Source organism: Sturnira hondurensis, unplaced genomic scaffold (genome assembly GCF_014824575.4).
Source record: "Sturnira hondurensis isolate 20B ecotype Veracruz unplaced genomic scaffold, ASM1482457v3 Scaffold0021765, whole genome shotgun sequence".
NCBI classification, from domain to species: Eukaryota; Metazoa; Chordata; class Mammalia; order Chiroptera; family Phyllostomidae; genus Sturnira; species Sturnira hondurensis.
The window spans coordinates 1,902,543-1,919,587 of NW_028094396.1; the positions used below are offsets into that span (position 1 = coordinate 1,902,543).

At 39.5% G+C, this 17,045-nt stretch overlaps 1 protein-coding gene across 3 annotated transcripts in view; it reads left to right on the forward strand.

The window, feature by feature from the left end:
* Nucleotides 1–17,045, forward strand: part of DRC9 (dynein regulatory complex subunit 9) — an 80,827-nt gene that overhangs the window by 42,357 nt on the left and 21,425 nt on the right. For all 3 annotated transcript variants that reach the window (XM_037033667.1, XM_037033664.1, XM_037033666.1), the window contains one exon: nucleotides 2,941–3,022. In XM_037033667.1, coding sequence (XP_036889562.1) covers nucleotides 2,941–3,022 — 82 coding nt within the window. The remainder of the gene's footprint in view (nucleotides 1–2,940; nucleotides 3,023–17,045) is intronic.

Below are 17,045 nucleotides of genomic sequence, written 5' to 3' on the forward strand. Positions count from 1 at the left end.
AAAAATATATTTTATTGATTATGCCATTACAGTTGTCCCATTTCCCCCCCTTCATTCCCCTCTACCCTGCACACCCCCTCCCCTACCATTTCCCCCCCTTTAGTTTATGTCCATGTGTCTCAAGTTTAGATACTATATTTCCCACACTATTCTTGCCCTCCCTCTGTCTATTTTCTACCTACTGTCCATGCTACTTATTCTTTGTACCTTCTCCCCTCTTCTCCTCCTTCCACTCCCCTGTTGCTAACCCTCCATGTGATCTTCATTTCTATGGTTCCACTCCTGATCTAGCTGTCCTCTTGGTTTGCTTTTGTTTTAGGTGTGGTTGTCAATAACTGTGAGTTTGCTGTCCTTTCACTGTTCATCTTTTTTATCTTCTTTTTCTTAGATAAGTCCCCTTAACATTTCATTTAATAAGGGCTTGGTGATGATGAACTCCTTGAACTTAACCTTATCTGAAAAGCACTTTATCTGCCCTTCCATTCTAAATAAAAGCTTTGCTGGATAGAGCAATCTTTGATGTAAGTCTTTGGATTTCATGACTTGGAATACTTCTTTCCAGCCCCTTCTTGCCTGTGAGGTCTCTGAGAAATCAGCTGACAGTCTGATGGGAACTCCTTGGTAGGTGACTGTCCCCTTATCTCTTTCTATTTCTAGGATTCTCTCCTTCATTTTAGTCTTGGCTAATGTAATGATGATGTGCCTTGGTGTGTTCCTTCTTGGGTCCAACTTCTTTGGGACTCTCTGAGCTTCCTGGATTTCCTGGAAGTCTATTTCCTTTGCCAGATTGGCGAAGTTCTCCTTTATTATTTGTTCAAGTAAGTTTTCCACTTCTCTTCCTCTTCCTCTTATGATACCCTTATAATTCAGATGTTGGAACGTTTAAANAATACTTCTTTCCAGCCCCTTCTTGCCTGGAAGGTCTCTGAGAAATCAGCTGACAGTCTGATGGGAACTCCTGGGTAGGTGACGGTCCCCTTATCTCTTTCTATTTCTAGGATTCTCTCCTTCATTTTAATCTTGGCTAATGTAATTATGATGTGCCTTGGTGTGTTCCTTCTTGGGTCCAACTTCTTTGGCACTCTCTGAGCTTCCTGGATTTCCTGGAAGTCTATTTCCTTTGCCAGATTGGGGAAGTTCTCCTTTATTATTTGTTCAAGTAAGTTTTCCAGTTCTCTTCCTCTTCCTCTTATGATACCCTTATAATTCAGATGTTGGAACGTTTAAAGACGTCCTGGAGGTTCCTAATCCTCTCCTCATTTTTTCGAATTCTTGTTTCTTCATACTTTTCTGTTTGGTCATTATTTTTCTTCCTTCTGGTCCACTCCCTTGATTTGAGTCCCAGTTTCCTTTCCATCACTATTGGTTTCCTGTGTATTTCCCTTCATTTCACTTAATTTAGCTTCATTTGTTCCTCTAATTTGTGACTAAAATCGCCCAGTTCTGTGAGCATCCTCATCACCAGTATTTTGAACTGTGCAACTGATAGGTTGGCTATCTCTTGGTTGCTTAGATGTATTGGCTCTGGGGCTTTGAGTTCTTGAGCCATAATGTTTTGGTCTGTTCGTGCCTGTTACGTATCAGGATCGGAGCCCTAGGTGTTCACCAGGGCGGGGCAACTCAGTTGCTGGGTTGTGACGCTGTATGTGGGGGTGGGGTCAAAGAGGGGCAATGGTAGTGCCCTCTGCTGCTTCCTGCTGCTGGGGCCTGCGTGTTCTGTCTCACTGCTCGCTCCTTCACCTGGTTTATCTTCGCGCGAATGTGTGACCTCAGTCAGCCTGCCGCCTTACTCCCTCGCTGGGTCCGCCTGTTTCTACCCCACACCTGGGATCCGCCAACAGCTGCCTGCGCACCTGGGTCAGTCCGTGGATCTTTCCTGCCTGATCCTGCTCCGCTGCTGGCTCCGCCTCTCTCACCTGTCTGGCTGAATGGTTCGTTGTTGTCGGACTTCTGTATAGTTCAATCTTCTGTGTTTTGGTTGTGTTTTTCTTACTGAAACTTTGTTGTCTTTAACCTTGGTTGTGCGAGGAGGCATTGTTTCCTCCTATGCCTCCATCTTGGCCAGAAGTCTCAGGTCTCATCTCTTTTTTTTTTTTTTAAGATTTTATTTATTTATCTTTAGAGTGGAAGGGAAGGAGAGAGGGAGAGAAATAGCAGTGTATGGTTGCCTCTCATGTGTTCCCTGGTGGGAACTGGCCTGCAACACAGGCATGTGCCCTGACTGGGAATCAAACTGCGATCCTTTGATTCACAGGCTCGTGCTCAATCCACTGACCTACACCAGCCAGGGCTTTTTTTCCTCTTCCTGTACTTTCTCCCTTACTTTTTTTTTTAGCAGCAGCTATTTTATTTTATTTTTGGAGGGTGGGGAAGAAAAAGGGAAGCTTTTTATTTTTAAACAGAAGAATGCCAGTTCATAAACGTAGACAGAATGATAGAATTATAAATTCACCATTTTGCAACTTTTTACAGTAGATAATGATTTAATCAAGAGTTAACAGTGCTACTAAAAACATTAGGTAAAAGGTGCTTAGGGAACAAGATATTTGCACAGTGTCACAGTAAGAGCCCACACATTATTACAAAGGGGAAAATGTACAATAGAGAGATATAATGATAACCAGTTTAACCAAGAGCTTGACCTTAGCATAAGTAATTCAACAGCAGCAAGTTTGGATACAACACTGAAAAACCACAAAAATCCTCCTTCAATTTATTAAAACAAATCAGTCTTAAAAAATGTCACAAAGTATGCTCCATGGCCCAGTACTGTGAACATCACCTGGGAGAGCGGCAAATTCCAGGGCCCTATCCAGACCTACTGAACCAGAAACTCAGGGGAGAGCCCAGGAATGTGTTTGTCAACATCCAGGTGATTTTTGTGCATGCCGAAGTTTGAGAAATACTGCCCTAAACACAGATTGTTCCTATTTCTTCTAGAGAAGAAAATGGAAGAAAACAAATAAAATATCTTCAAAAACAGCTTCTTAATGTCAAAAGAGAACGGCAGGTTGAAGTACAGGTAAGAATTTCCTGGGCAATATCAAAAGTTACTAACCTAAAATAGTGATATAGAGACCATTTTTTCTTAAGCCAAAAAAAAATAGTTGCATATGAAAGATTGTCATTTATTCTGGGGTGCCTTTAGTATGGAAAAAAAGAGTAACCAGAGAGTTGGTCTGATATGTACCAGTATATATATGTCCAGAATAGAACTCTGGGAGACTCCTACCCTTTGGAGCCCTTAGTTCTTACCCCTCCCATCCCACCAAACCACACTACCCTTTCCTTCCCTACAGGACACCTTATCTCAGGCATTCCATCCAGATGGGAGACTATAGTCTTTGGTAGGACATTAAGCACATTCATTATAAAGCTTCTTATACATGATGGTTAGAGTTAATAATGTCATTTGAATTGTATTTAAATTGTTTTTTATCCTCACCCAGTGAAATTTTTTTATTGCTTTTTAGAGAGAGGGGGAAGGAGAGAGGAAAGGAGAGAAAGAAACATTGGTGTGAGAAAGAAGCATCGACTAGTTGTCTCCCATATGCGCCCTGACTAGGGATTGCATGGGCTCAGTCCAGGGGCTGAACCTGCAACCTAGGTACGTGCCCTGACTAGTAATTAAACCCATAACCCTTAGTTTACTGGACAATGCTCCAACCACCTGAGCCACATCAGCCAGGCCATTTGTATTACATTTTAAATACAGAGTGGATATACTGAGTTTTTATAGTTATTAGGACCTAAAATTATATCTAGTTTACATCTATAAGAAAATGCCCTGACTGGTGTGGCTCAGTTGGTCATATGTTGCCCAGCAAAGTGAAAGGCCACCATTTGATTCCTGTGAGGGCACATGCCTGGGTTACTGGCTGGTCACTAGTTGTGCAAGAGCCAACCTATCAGTGTTTCTCACATCGATGTTTCTCTCCCTCTCTTTCTTTCTACCTTCCCCTCTCTCTAAAAATAAGCAAATAAAATCTTTATTTTTAGAAAGTTGTATTGTATTTTTTCCCATTACCATTTGTAAACAAAATCTTTTAAAAAAGAAAATGCATCCAAGTTTTAAGCAATTGACTTGCAGAACAATGTTTGGGCTACAACCTAGGCAGTTAGAAATTAGTTCTATCAGAATGACTTATATTATTGGCAGTTTAGAAAGTTACAAAATAAGGCCTAATATCAGTTTATCATTACTTAGCTATTTGGATAAGCTTATACTTCAGATCGTGGAATCTTTATTATTCCCTACATGGAATTTAGAAGAAAATTTGAAAATACATTTGGAAGAATTATCTAAAAAAGTTCACTAGCCTTTATTCCAAGGTATTATCTTTAGGTCTTCTGAACATATTGCTTCCCATTCTCTCTTATTTTCTATTTACTAATTATAAAGTAACTTTGATTTTTATTTTGGTATTGATTTTTACATCATTATTACTATTAACCTCTGTTTATAGCTTACATATTTGAAAACCATTTTTCTTCTCTGAAAGGTTTCACAAAAACTGGTGTGTGCTTAGGCTTTCTCTATACTGAGTAGACTTCTGAGGTTTCTTAGCCTTTTTTGCTGAAAAACTCTCCAATTATTTGAAAATTCCTTTAGCTTCCTTGACTGTTAAAATAGAAACTATGAATATTAATTTCTCTTTAAGCCTCTAAGCCAAACAGTATGAAAGGAAACTTCAGGTTTGGCACTCTGCCAGTTAATTCCCCTATGCTACTATCAGGACCATGGTTTTTTTCTCTTTCTTTAAACACCTGTTGAAAATAGAGTTTTCCAGACAACAGCTAACATTTGCTTGTGAAACTTAACCTCTTTTATTACATTCCCAGACATTTAAATTACATTTACATAAAGTAAAACTAAAGCACAAATCATTCAGATATTTTGATCATCAGAAGAGGAATAGATGAACCTGAAGTTGAAGCGCCAAGGCAAACCTTTGAATAAAAAACAGGTACCAAGATGTAATGAACCCTGACTGGTGTGGCTCGGTGGATTGAGTGCTGGCCTATGAACAAAATGGTCACTGGTTGGATTCCTGGTCAGGGCACATGTCTGGGTTGCAGGCCAGGTCCCCAGTTGCGGGTGTGCCAGAGGCAAACAATTTGCATTTCTCTTGCACATCATCAATGTTTCTCTACTTTTCTTTCTCCCTCCCTTTTCCTCTCACTAAAAATAAATAAATAAAATCTGCACTTCTGGCCAAGATGGAGGCATAGGTAGATACACTTTGCCTCCTCACACAACCAAAAGGACAACAAATTTAAAAACAAAAATAACCATAACCACCAGAAAATCAAACTGTAGAGAAGTTGGACAACCAAGGAATTAAAGAAGAAACATTCCTCCAGATGAGTAGGAGGGGCAGAGACAGGCAGCCAGAGCAGAGAGAACTCACAGCAAGGTGGCAACTGGTGGGTAAGGTGGTTCCACATTCGCCTGTGGATAAACCAGGAAGGACAACTGGGGAGTGAGACAGACAGCGTAAACCACGGTTTCAGCACAGGGAAATAAAGCCTCAAAACCTCTGACTTAAAAAATCTGTGGGGGTTGAGGAGCCAGGAGAAACTCCCAGCCCCACAGAAGAGTTTATTGGAGAGACCCGCAGGGTCCTAAAATGTACAGAAAACCACCGACCTGGGAATCAGCACCAGAAGGGCCCAATTTGCCTATGGGTAGTGGGGAAATGACTGAGAGCCAGAGAGCTGAGCAAGTGGCATTGTTTTCTCTTGAACCCCTTCCCCACATACAGCATCACAACACGGTGACTTGGGTTGCCCTGCTGTGGCAAATACCTAAAGCTCCACTCCTTACTAACTAAGAGGCACGACAAGACAAAAAAATATATGATCCAAATGAAAGAATGGTTCAAAGCTCCAGAAAAAAATGCAACTAAGTGATGAAGAGATAGCCAACCTATCAGATGCAGAATTCAAAACACTGGTAATCAGGATGCTCACAAAACTGACTGAGTATGGTCACAAAAGTGAGGAAAAAGTGAAGGCTACAAAAAGTGAAATAAAGGAAAATGTACATGGAACCAACAGTGAAGGGAAAGAAACTGGGACTCAAATCAATAATTTAGAGCAGAAAGAAGACATAAACATTCAACCAGAACAGAATAAAGAGACAAGAATTTAAAAAAATGAGGAGAGGTTTAGGAACCTCTGGGACAACACTAAACGTTCTAACATCTGAATAATAAGGGTGCCAGAAGGAGAAGGGAAGAGCAAGAAATTGAAGCTTATTTGAAAACAATGCAGAACTTCCCCAATCTGGTAAAGGAAATAGACTTCCAGGAAGTCCAGAAAGCTCAGAGAGTCCCCAAAAAGTTGGACCCAAGGAGGAGCACACCAAGGCACATCATAATTACATTACCCAAGGTTAAAGATAAGGAAAGAATCCTAAAAGCACCAAGAGAAAAGGAGACAGTTACCTACAAAGGGCTTCCTACTAGACCATCAGCTGATTTCTCAAAAGAAACCTTTCAGGCAAGAAGGGGCTAGAAAGAAGTATTCCAACTCATGAAGAGCAAGGACCTATATGCAAGATTACTCTATCCAGCAAAGGTATTATTTAGAATGAAAAGGCAGATTAGGTGCTTCCCAGATAAGGTCAAATTAAAGGAGTTCATCATCACCAAGCCCTTATTATATGAAATGTTATAGGGACTTAACTAAGAAAAAAAGAAGATAAAAAATACAAACAGTAAAATGACAACAAACTCACAACTATCAACAACCAAACCTAAAAAAACAAAGACAAAAACTAAAATGAGATAAAAAAAGAAAGAAAGAAAGAAAAAACCTAAAATGAAGTAATCAAACAACTAGAACAGGAACAGATTTACAGAAACGGAGAGCACATGGAGGGTTTTCAGTGGGGAGGGGGAAGGAGGAGAATGGGGGAAAAGGTACAGGAAATAAGTAGCATAAATGGGAGGTACAAAATAGACAGGGGGAGGGTAAGAATAGTATGGGAAATGGAGAAGCCAAAGAACTTATATGTGTGACCCATGAATATGAACTAGGGGGAGTGGGGGATGCTGGTGGGAGGATGGGTACAGAGCAGAGGGGAATAAAGGGTAGAAAAAGGAGGATAACTGTAATAGCATAATCAAGAAAATATATTAAAATTGGAGAAATAAAGTATTGTTAAAAAGATGTAATCCAGTTAAACCCCAGTTACTAAAAAACTAGTGGTCCTGTCAAGGTTGGAATATAAGAAGACAGTTAGATGGTACATGGATACTACCCACCTGTGGGTCAGAAAATGATGCCAGCAATTTTGAGGTCATGTTTGTGTGTGTGAAAGAAGGTGAGGAGGTAATCAGTGCATTAACTATGAAGCTTCCTATTGTGTCCCCAGGCAAAATGAAAAAGTCCCAAAGAAAGAAAAAATCAGGCTGTTGTCAGACTTCTGAATATGCGCACACAACGTAAGACAGCCGTGGAGCAGCATGTTCATAAAATTACTGGGGAAAAGAGAGAACCAGAGTCAGTATATTAAAATCAGGTTATCTTTCACACACATCAGCCTCAGACTTAGACAAGGAAATTGAAGAAATATATATATATATATTATTTGCAGTTGCATCAAAAATATAAAATAATAACAGTGAATTCAACAACTGCAAAATGTGCAGTATTTCTTTGAAAACTATAAAATGGTTTTGAAAAAATAAATAATACGTAAATAAGTGAAGGGATATAATATGTTTATGGTTGGAAGACTCAAAATTATAAAGATGTCAGTTCTTCCAAAATTGATACATTGAATTCAATCCCAATTAGAATCCTGATTGGATTTTATTTAATTTATTCATATTTTGTGAAGCTGAATCTAAAATTTACATTGAAATGGCAAGGATCAAAAATAGTCTAGACGGTACTGAAGAGGAACAAAGTGAACAAACTTGCTTTTTTGAATTAAAATAGTATATATTGTCCTGGCTAGTGGCTCAGTGGATTGAGTGTGGGCCTGCAAACCACATGATCGCGGTTCGATTCCCAGTCAGGGCACATGCCTGGGTTGCAGGCCAGTTCCCAGCAGGGGACTCACGAGAGGCAACCATACATTGATCTTTCTCTCCTTCTCTCCTTCCCTTCCCCTCTAAAGATAAATAAATAAAATCTTTTAAAAAATAGTATATATTGGTACAAATGATTGAAAAATAGCAATGGAGCAGAACATAGAGGGAAACATTTATGAGAAGGGTGGCACCATAGAGTAGTGGTGTTTTTAGTAGATGATGCTGAAGGAATTGGGTACCTATATGGAAAAAAGTTAAGCTTTACTCTGATCTGGCACTGTACACAAAAATCCGTTCCATGTGATTATAACTCTAAATGTAAAAGGCTAAAGCATAATATTTCTAGATATGTAGGAGACTATTATCTTGACTTGGGGTAGGGAAAGGGGTTTTTGTTTGTTTTTGCATTAAAAAAAGTGTTATTTAACATGTTTTAGTTTGCACAACATGCCCAAAAGGAAATCAAAATACAATGAAAGATTTAAATTAAGCCTCAGAATTTCATACACACCAAGACCAAAATCCTAAAGTATTACCATTGTGCCTCAAATTTTCCCTATTAACTTTTAAAAAAGCTTAAACTTACATGCCTTTAGAAGTTATTAAATGAAATTAGAGTTAACAAACATGCTAAATGTTTGCCTTTTAATAGACACAGCTTCTATATTGTTTTGTAAAAGAAGCATGTTTTCCAATATGCATCCAGTGTTCAGTATAATGTGGTATAAGAGCAACATTTAACATAATTAAACTACTTTGACCTAAATATACTTATTACCTAAGTACATCCTACAATAGAACTAAAGAGAAAAACTAAAAGTTGTTTAACAATTATAGCTTACTCGACTCAGTTGCCACATCCTAAATGAATGTTTGTGTTAAAAAATACTGAATCTTGGGTCTTGAAAACAATCCTGATTTTAGGAAAAGATTTCTTATGCAGGTCACTAAAGGTAAAGTTACAAAACAAAAGGTTGATAAATTTGATTACATTGAAAGTAGAACGTTCTTTTCATCAAGAGAAAGAGACACCAATAAGAGAGAAAGAGCAAGTCACACCTAACCAACAAAGGGCTTATATCCAGAATATATAGAGAAGTTCTATTGGGTTGGCCAAAAAGTGCATTTGGTTTTTTCCGTAAGATGGCTCTAGTAGTGCTTAGTTGTCTTCAACTTCACTCAAAACAATTTTATTAGATTATAATAAAATTGCTGTCATATCAGCATACATTTTTTAAAAAGTATCAAGATTAGTGAATTTTTGTGTAGCCATTTAAATATTGAAGATGGAAAAAATATGCAACATTTTGGCATGTTATGCTTTATTATTTCAATAATAAATAATTTTTGAAATAATTTATTATTTATTATTATTAATTGTTATTTATTATTTTGCAACTGAAATGCAAAAAAAGATTTGTGCAGTGTATGGAGAAGGTGCTCTGACTGAACATGTCAAAAGTGGTCTGAGAAATTTTGTGCTGGAAATTTCTCGAGGCTAATAATGCTCCATGATTGGGTAGACCATTTGAAGTTGATAACGATCAAATTGAAACATTAATTGAGAACAATCAGTGTTATACCACATGGGAGATAGCCTACATACTTAAAATATCCAAGCCAATAAAGTTATTGTTGAAAATGAAAAATACATCTTTTATTTTATGGGGAAAAAACACACAAACATTTTGGCCAACATATACAAATTAATAAAAAAAGGACAGACACCTAATGGGAAAACAAACGTGAGGATAAAGAAGCACGTCAAAAAGAGGATATCCAGCTGGCCATTAAACATATGAAAGTGAGTTCAACTCAATTGTCAAGGAAATGCAAATTGAAACCACCAAGACAATTATCTTCCCATCAGATTAGTTATAATTGTATTATATTAGCATTATATTTGGTATTAATTAATTTTTTAAAGATTTTATTTATTTATTTTTAGAGAGAGGGGAAGGAAGGGAGAGAGAGATAGAGAGAAACATCAATGTGTGATTGACTCTCACACACCTGCTACTGGGGACCTGGCCCATAACCCAGACATGGACTCTGACTGAGAATGGAACCAGCTACCTTTGGATCCTCAGACGGGTGCTCAATCACTGAGCCACACCAGCCAGGGCTGGTATTAATTTATAATACCAAATGCTGACAGTGTAGAGTAATGGGAATTCTAGTGCACTAATACTGAGCACTTATATTGGTACTACCACTGTGGAAAAAGTTTAGCATTATCAAAGTTAAAATAAGCATACCCTGTGATCCAACAGTTCTACCCAACAGAATCTGTGCATTTGGAATCATGCACAGAAATGACCAATACAGCATTATTTCTGGTAGTTATAAATATAAACAAATGATTATCATACATTGTATGTTCATTCAGTGGAATACTAAACTTGAAATGAATGAACTTATAGGTACTACATCAGAAGCTTAATGTGCAGGAGAATAGTTGAGGAATGAAAAAGGCATAGTGTATGATTCTATTTTTAGAAAGTTCATAAAAACTAAACTAGTTTTTAAGGACAAATGATTAGATTATGGGACTAAGATGAAAATTAACATAAAATTAAGAATAATAGATACTTTTGTGGGAGAGTAGTGATTAAGGAAAGATATAATGAGAATTTCATCTCAATCTTTTTAAAAAATATTTTATTTATTTATTTTTAGAGAGAGGGGAAGGGAAGGAGAAAGTGGGAGAGACCATCAGTGTGTGGTTGCTTCTTATGTATCCCCTACTGGGGACTTGGCCTGCAACCCAGGCATGTGCCCTGACTGGGAATTGAACTGGCGACCCTTTGCTTCACAGGCCCATGCTCAATCCACTGAGTTAGACCAGCCAGGGCTCATCTCAATCTTGTTTCTTATCCTGGGAGTGTTATGTGAAATTCTCTTTGTGATAACTGAGACACACAGGGGTTTTTTGCACCTTTTTTTAACGTATGTTCTGTATTCAACAGAGAAAAGTAACTGCATGTGTGTTTTGTGTTAGGGCATAGTACAGGGAGTTATGGATGCAGAGAGAGAGGAAGGAGCTTTAATAAGGGTAGTGAATCAAGGATGGACACCCTATAGTAAATATACTTAAGATGAAGCTTAAAGGATGTCTACAAGTTAGCCGGGTGAAGAGGAGGAGGAGAATATTTTAAGCAGAAGAAAGAAAAACATGTTTGAAGACTTTATTATTATGTTTTCTGATGAATTGACCCTTTTATCATTATAATTGACTCCTTTTGTGTGTGTGGTAATACCATTTGACTTAAAGTATATTTTCTTGGATCTGTTTCTAGTCATTCACTTTTAAAAAATATATATTTTATTGATTATGCCATTACAGTTGTCCCCTCCTTCATTCCCCTCCCCCCTGCACACCCCCTCCCACTCACATTTTCCCCCTTTAGTTCATGTCCATGTATCACAAGTTCTTTAGATTCTATATTTCCCATACTATTCTTGCCCTCCCCCCTGTCTATATTTTCTCCCCACTGTCTATGCTACTTATTCTCTGTACCTTCTCCCCCCTTCTCCTCCCACTCCCCTTTGCTAACCCTCCATGTGATCTCCATTTCTGTGGCTCTGCTCCTGATCTAGCTGTCCTCTTAGTTTGCTTTTGTTTTAGGTGTGGTTGTTAATAACTGTGAGTTTGCTGTCTTTTCACTGTTCATCTTTTTTATCTTCTTTTTCTTAGATAAGTCCTTTTAACATTTCATATAATAAGGGCTTGGTGATGATGAACTCCTTGAACTTGACCTAACCTGAGAAGCACTTTATCTGCCCTTCCATTCTAAATGAAAGCTTTTCTGGATAGAGCAGTCTTGGATGTAGGTCCTTGCATTTCAAGACTTGGAATACTTCTTTCCAGTCCCTTCTTGCCTGTAAGGTCTCTTTTGAGAAATCAGCTGACAGTTTGATGGGAAGTCCTTTGTAGGTGACTGTCCCCTTATCTCTTGCTGCTTTTAGGATTCTCTCCTTATCTTTAATCTTGGGTAAATTCACGATGATTTGCCTTGGTGTGTTCCTCTTTGGGTCCCACTTCTTTGGGACTCTCTGGGCTTCCTGGACTTCTTGGAAGTTTGTTTCCTTCATCAGATTAGGGAAGTTTTCCTTCATTATCTGTTCAAATAAGTTTTCAATTTCTTCCTGTTGTTGTTCTTCTTCTGGCACCCCTATAATTTGTATATTGGAGTGTTTCAGGCTGTTGCAGAGGTTCGTAAGTCTCTTCACTTTTTGAATTCTTGTTTCTTCATTCTGTTCCGATTGGATGTTTATTTTCCCCTTTTATTCCAAATCATTGCTGAGTCCTGGATTCTTTCCTGTCACTGTTGGTTTCCTGATTATTTTGCTTTATTTCATTTTGGTTATCTTTCATTTGTTTTTTCATTTTTCCACCAAGTTCAATCAGCTCTGTGAGCATTTTGATTACCAGCTCTTTGAGCTTTAAATTCTCCATCAGATAGGTTGTCTATCCCCAGTTGCTTAGCTCTCTTTCTGCAGTTTTGCTCTGTTCTTTCATTTGGTCCATATTTCTTTGTCTTGGCACATCTGGTAAGTTGTAAGAGGGTGGGGCCTTAGATATTTGCCAGAGTAGGGCAACCATCCTTGCTGCACTGTGCTGCTGCCTGTGGGGGAGGGGCCAGAGAGGGGCTCATCTCTAGCCCACTTGCCAAAGAACTCATGTGAGACTGGGAGTTTCTGTTGCTGCAGCAACCGCTGTAGTCTTTAGCCAGCTCCGAGTCTCAATTTCCCCTTCAGCCAACCTTGACCCAGGTTCTTACTGGTCTGCTTGTTCTGGTTGACTGTTTCTTTAATTCCTTGGTTGTTTGAGTTCCATGCAGTTTGATTTTCTGGCACTTCTGGTTGTTTATTGATTTTATATTGGTTGTTATCCACCTCTTGATTGTGTGAGGAAGTGAAGGGTTTCTACTTATGTCTTCATCTTGGCCGGAACTTCTCCTTACTTTTTATCTTTTTATTTATTGTTAGGGTATTTCTGTTTCATTTATTGAGCTTTGTCTAAACTCCTTGGCTGCTAATTTCAACATACGGGCATGTTTAAAAAATCCTCACCCAAGGACACACTTACTGATGTTAGAGAGAGGGAAAGGGAGGGAGGGAGGGAGAAAGGGAGAGAAACATTCATGTGGGAGAGAAACATTGATTGGGGCTCCCTCTCTCATGCGTGTGACTGAGGACTGAGCACGCGACTCAGGCATGTTCCCTGACCAGCAGTCAAACCAGTGACCCTGTGCTTTGCAGAATGATCTTCCAACCAACTGAGCCACACTGGTCCGGGCTGGGAATTTCTGTTTTATTTCTAAAGCATATTGATATTTTTGTTTTAATAGTCAGTTGACTTGGTTCAATTCAAACTAAAAACTTTTTAAAATCACTTTTTGTTGTTTGAAAACAGTTGTCTCCATTTTCCCACCACCATTTTCTCCTGCTCCACCCATACCCACCTCCCACCCTCAACACTACGTGCCTTTAGCTTTGTTGTGGATGCTTTATACATGTTCCTTGAGAACCCTTTCCCTTCTTTGCCCTGTTATATTGCTTCCCCTCCACTCTGGTTACTGTCAGTTTGTTCTTTATTTCAATGTCTCTGGCTATATTTTGCTCATTTTTTTGTTTTGTTGATTAGGTTCCATTTATAGATAAAATCATATGGCATATGTCTTTCACAGCCTGGCTTCCTTCACTTAACATAATGCTCTCCAGTTCCATCCATGCTGTCACAAAAGGTAGAAGCTCCTTCTTTCTTTCTGCTGCATAGAATTCCATTGTGTAAATGTACCATAGTTTTTTTGATCCATTCATTTACTGATAGGCACCTACGTTGCTTCTAGTACTTGGCTATTGTAAATTGTGCTGCTATGAACATTGGGGTGCATAGGTTCTTTTGAATTGGTGTTTCAGAATTCCTGGAGTATAATCCCAGCAGTGGAGTTGTTGGGTCAAAGGCAGTTTCATTTTTACTTTTTTGAGGAAATTCCATACTGCTTCCACAGTGGCTGTACCAGTCTGCATTCCCGCCAACAGTGTTCTAGGGTTTCCTTTTCTCCACAGCCTCTCCAGTGCTGATGGTTTGTTGATTTGCTTATGATGGCCATTCTGACCAGAGTGAAGTGTTATCTCATTGTGGTTTTAATTTGCATCTCTCTGATGGCTAGTGATTCTGAGCATCCTTTCATATGTCTCTGGGCCTTCTGTATGTCTTCCTTGGAGAAGTGTCTGTTCAGGTCCTTTGCCCATTTTTTAATTGGATTGTTTGTCTTCCTGGAGTGGAGTCATTTGAGTTCTTTATATATTTTGGAGATCAAACCCTTGTCTGAGATATCATTGGCAAATATATTTTCCCATACAGTGAGTTCTCTTTTCATTTTGCTGATGTTTTCTTCAGCCATGCAGAAGCTTTTTACTTTGATGAGATCCCATTTGTTTATCCTTTTCTTTGTGTCCCTTGCTCTAGGGGACATATCAGTGAAAATGTTGCTGTATGGAATATCTGAGATTTTCAAACTAAAAGCTTTTTAAAAAAGATTTTATTTACTTATTTTTAGAGAGGGGAAGAGAGGGAGAAAAAGAGGGAGAGAAACATTGATGTGTAAGAGAAACATCTATAGGCTGCCTCTTGCGCACCCCAACTAGGGACCTGACCCAGGAATGGCACCAATGACCCTTGCCTTAGCTTTGTGGGATGACGCCCAAACTACTGAACCAGACCAGTCAGGGCTCAAGCTAAAAACTCTTACAGTGGGTAGTAACTCAAATGTCAGTTCAGTTTGTTTCATAGCAAAATTGCTGCCTTATTCCTAGCACCTCTATGGTTCAGGAATCAGCCAAAGGTTTGGATACAGTTTATACACAGAGTCTGAAGTTTTCTTTTTTAAAAAAAATTTTATATATATATATTTTATTGATTATACCATTACAGTTCTTCTATTTCCCCCTTCATTCCCCTCCACCCTGCACACCCCCTCCCCTACCATTTCCCCCCCTTTAGTTTATGACCACGTGTCTCAAGTTCTTTAGATTCTATATTTCCCCCACTATTCTTGCCCTCCTCCAGATCTATTTTCTACCTACTGTCTATGCTATTTTCTGTACCTTCTCCCCCCTTCTCCTCCTCCCACTCTCCTCTTTCTAACCCTCCATGTGTTCTTCATTTCTGTGGTTCCACTCCTGACCTAGCTGTCCTCTTAGTTTGCTTTTGTTTTAGGTGTGGTTGTTAATAACTGTGAGTTTGCTGTCCTTTCACTGTTCATCTTTTTTATCTTCTTTTTCTTAGATAAGTCCCTTTAACATTTCATATAATAAGGGCTTGGTGATGATGAACTCTTTGAACTTGATCTTATCTGAGAAGCACTTTATCTGTCCTTCCATTCTAAATGAAAGCTTTGCTGGATAAAGCAATGTTGAATGTAGGTCTTTGGATTTCATGACTTGGAATACTTCTTTCCAGCCCCTTCTTGCCTGTAAGGTGTCTTTTGAGAAATCCGCTGACAGTCTGATTGGTACTCCTTTGTAGGTGACTGTCTCCTTATCTCTTGCTGCTTCTAGGATTCTCTCCTTCATTTTAATCTTGGCTAATGTAATTCTGATGTGCCTTGGTGTGTTCCTTCTTGGGTCCAACTTTTTTGGAACGCTCTGAGCTTCCTGGATTTCCTGGAAGTCTATTTCCTTTGCCAGACTGGGGAAGTTCTCCTTTATTATTTGTTCTAATATGTTTTCCACTCATGGCTGTTTCTTTCCCCCTTCTGGTACCCCTATAATTCGGATGTTGGAACGTTTAAAGATGTCCTGAAGGTTCCTAATCCTCTCCTCGTTTTTTTGAATTCTTTTTTGTTTATTCTTTTCTGTTTGGTTGTTTCTTCCTTCTGGTCCACTCCCTTGATCTGAGTCCCAGTTTCCTTTCCATCACTATTGGTTTCCTGTGCCTTTCCCTTCATTTCAATTAGTTTAGCCTTCATATGTTCCCCTAATTTGTGGCTAAAATGAACCAGTTCTGAGCATCCTAATCACCAGTGTCTTGAATTGTGCATCTGAGATGTTCACTATTTCCTGGTCGCTTAGAGTTATGGACTCTGGGGCTTTGAGTTCTTCCTGAGCCACATTTTATACTGTTCGTGCCTGTTACGTAGGAGGAGCGGAGCCCTAGGTGTTCACCAGGGCCAGGCAACCCAGGTCACTGGGTTGTGATGCTGTATGTGGGGGTGGGGCCAAAGAGGAGCAATGGCGGTCTTGTCTGCCACCTCCCGCTGCCGCCACTGCTGCCCTGCCGCTGTCACCAGGGCCGGCGTGTTCCATCCCACTATGCGCGAATGTGCAACCACGGTCAGCCCTCCGTGGCTGGGTTCACCCGCTGGGGCCTGTGTGGTCTGTCTCACTGCTCACTCTGCTGGTTTATCTGCACGCGAATGTGTGACTGTGATCAGTCTGCCCTGCACCCTCACTGGGTTCGCGCTGCTACCCCGGCTGCCTGCGTGCCTGGGTCGGGGGATCTTTCCTGCCCGACCCTGCTCCGCTTCTGGCTCTGCCCCTCTTACTGGTCTGGTTGAATGGTTCGTTGTTGTTGGACTTCCGTATAGTTCAATTTTCTATTCTTTGGCTGCGTCATTGTTTACTAAACCTTTGTTGTTTTCAAACTTGGTTGTGGGAGAAGGCACAATGTTTCCACCTACGCCTCCATCTTGGTGGAAGTCCCGAAGTTTTCTTTCTTTTTTTTATACTTATTGAAAATACTGTGGCTATAGTTATCCCAAAATTTGTTTGTTGGTTCTTTGTTCTGAAAACACTACAGGTTTTGAAACAGAATACAATCTCTTGAACTTTGACTCTTCCAGTGCCCTCCTTGAGGTCTACTGCTTGATGCAAGAGCATTTTGTACCTCCTCCTCAGCAGGGGCTAATCATGGATATTTCTTCCTTAGAATTGGGTTCATGTGAATGTCTAGATTGTGGGTGGCCGTAAGCCAATGGCAGCACCGCTAAT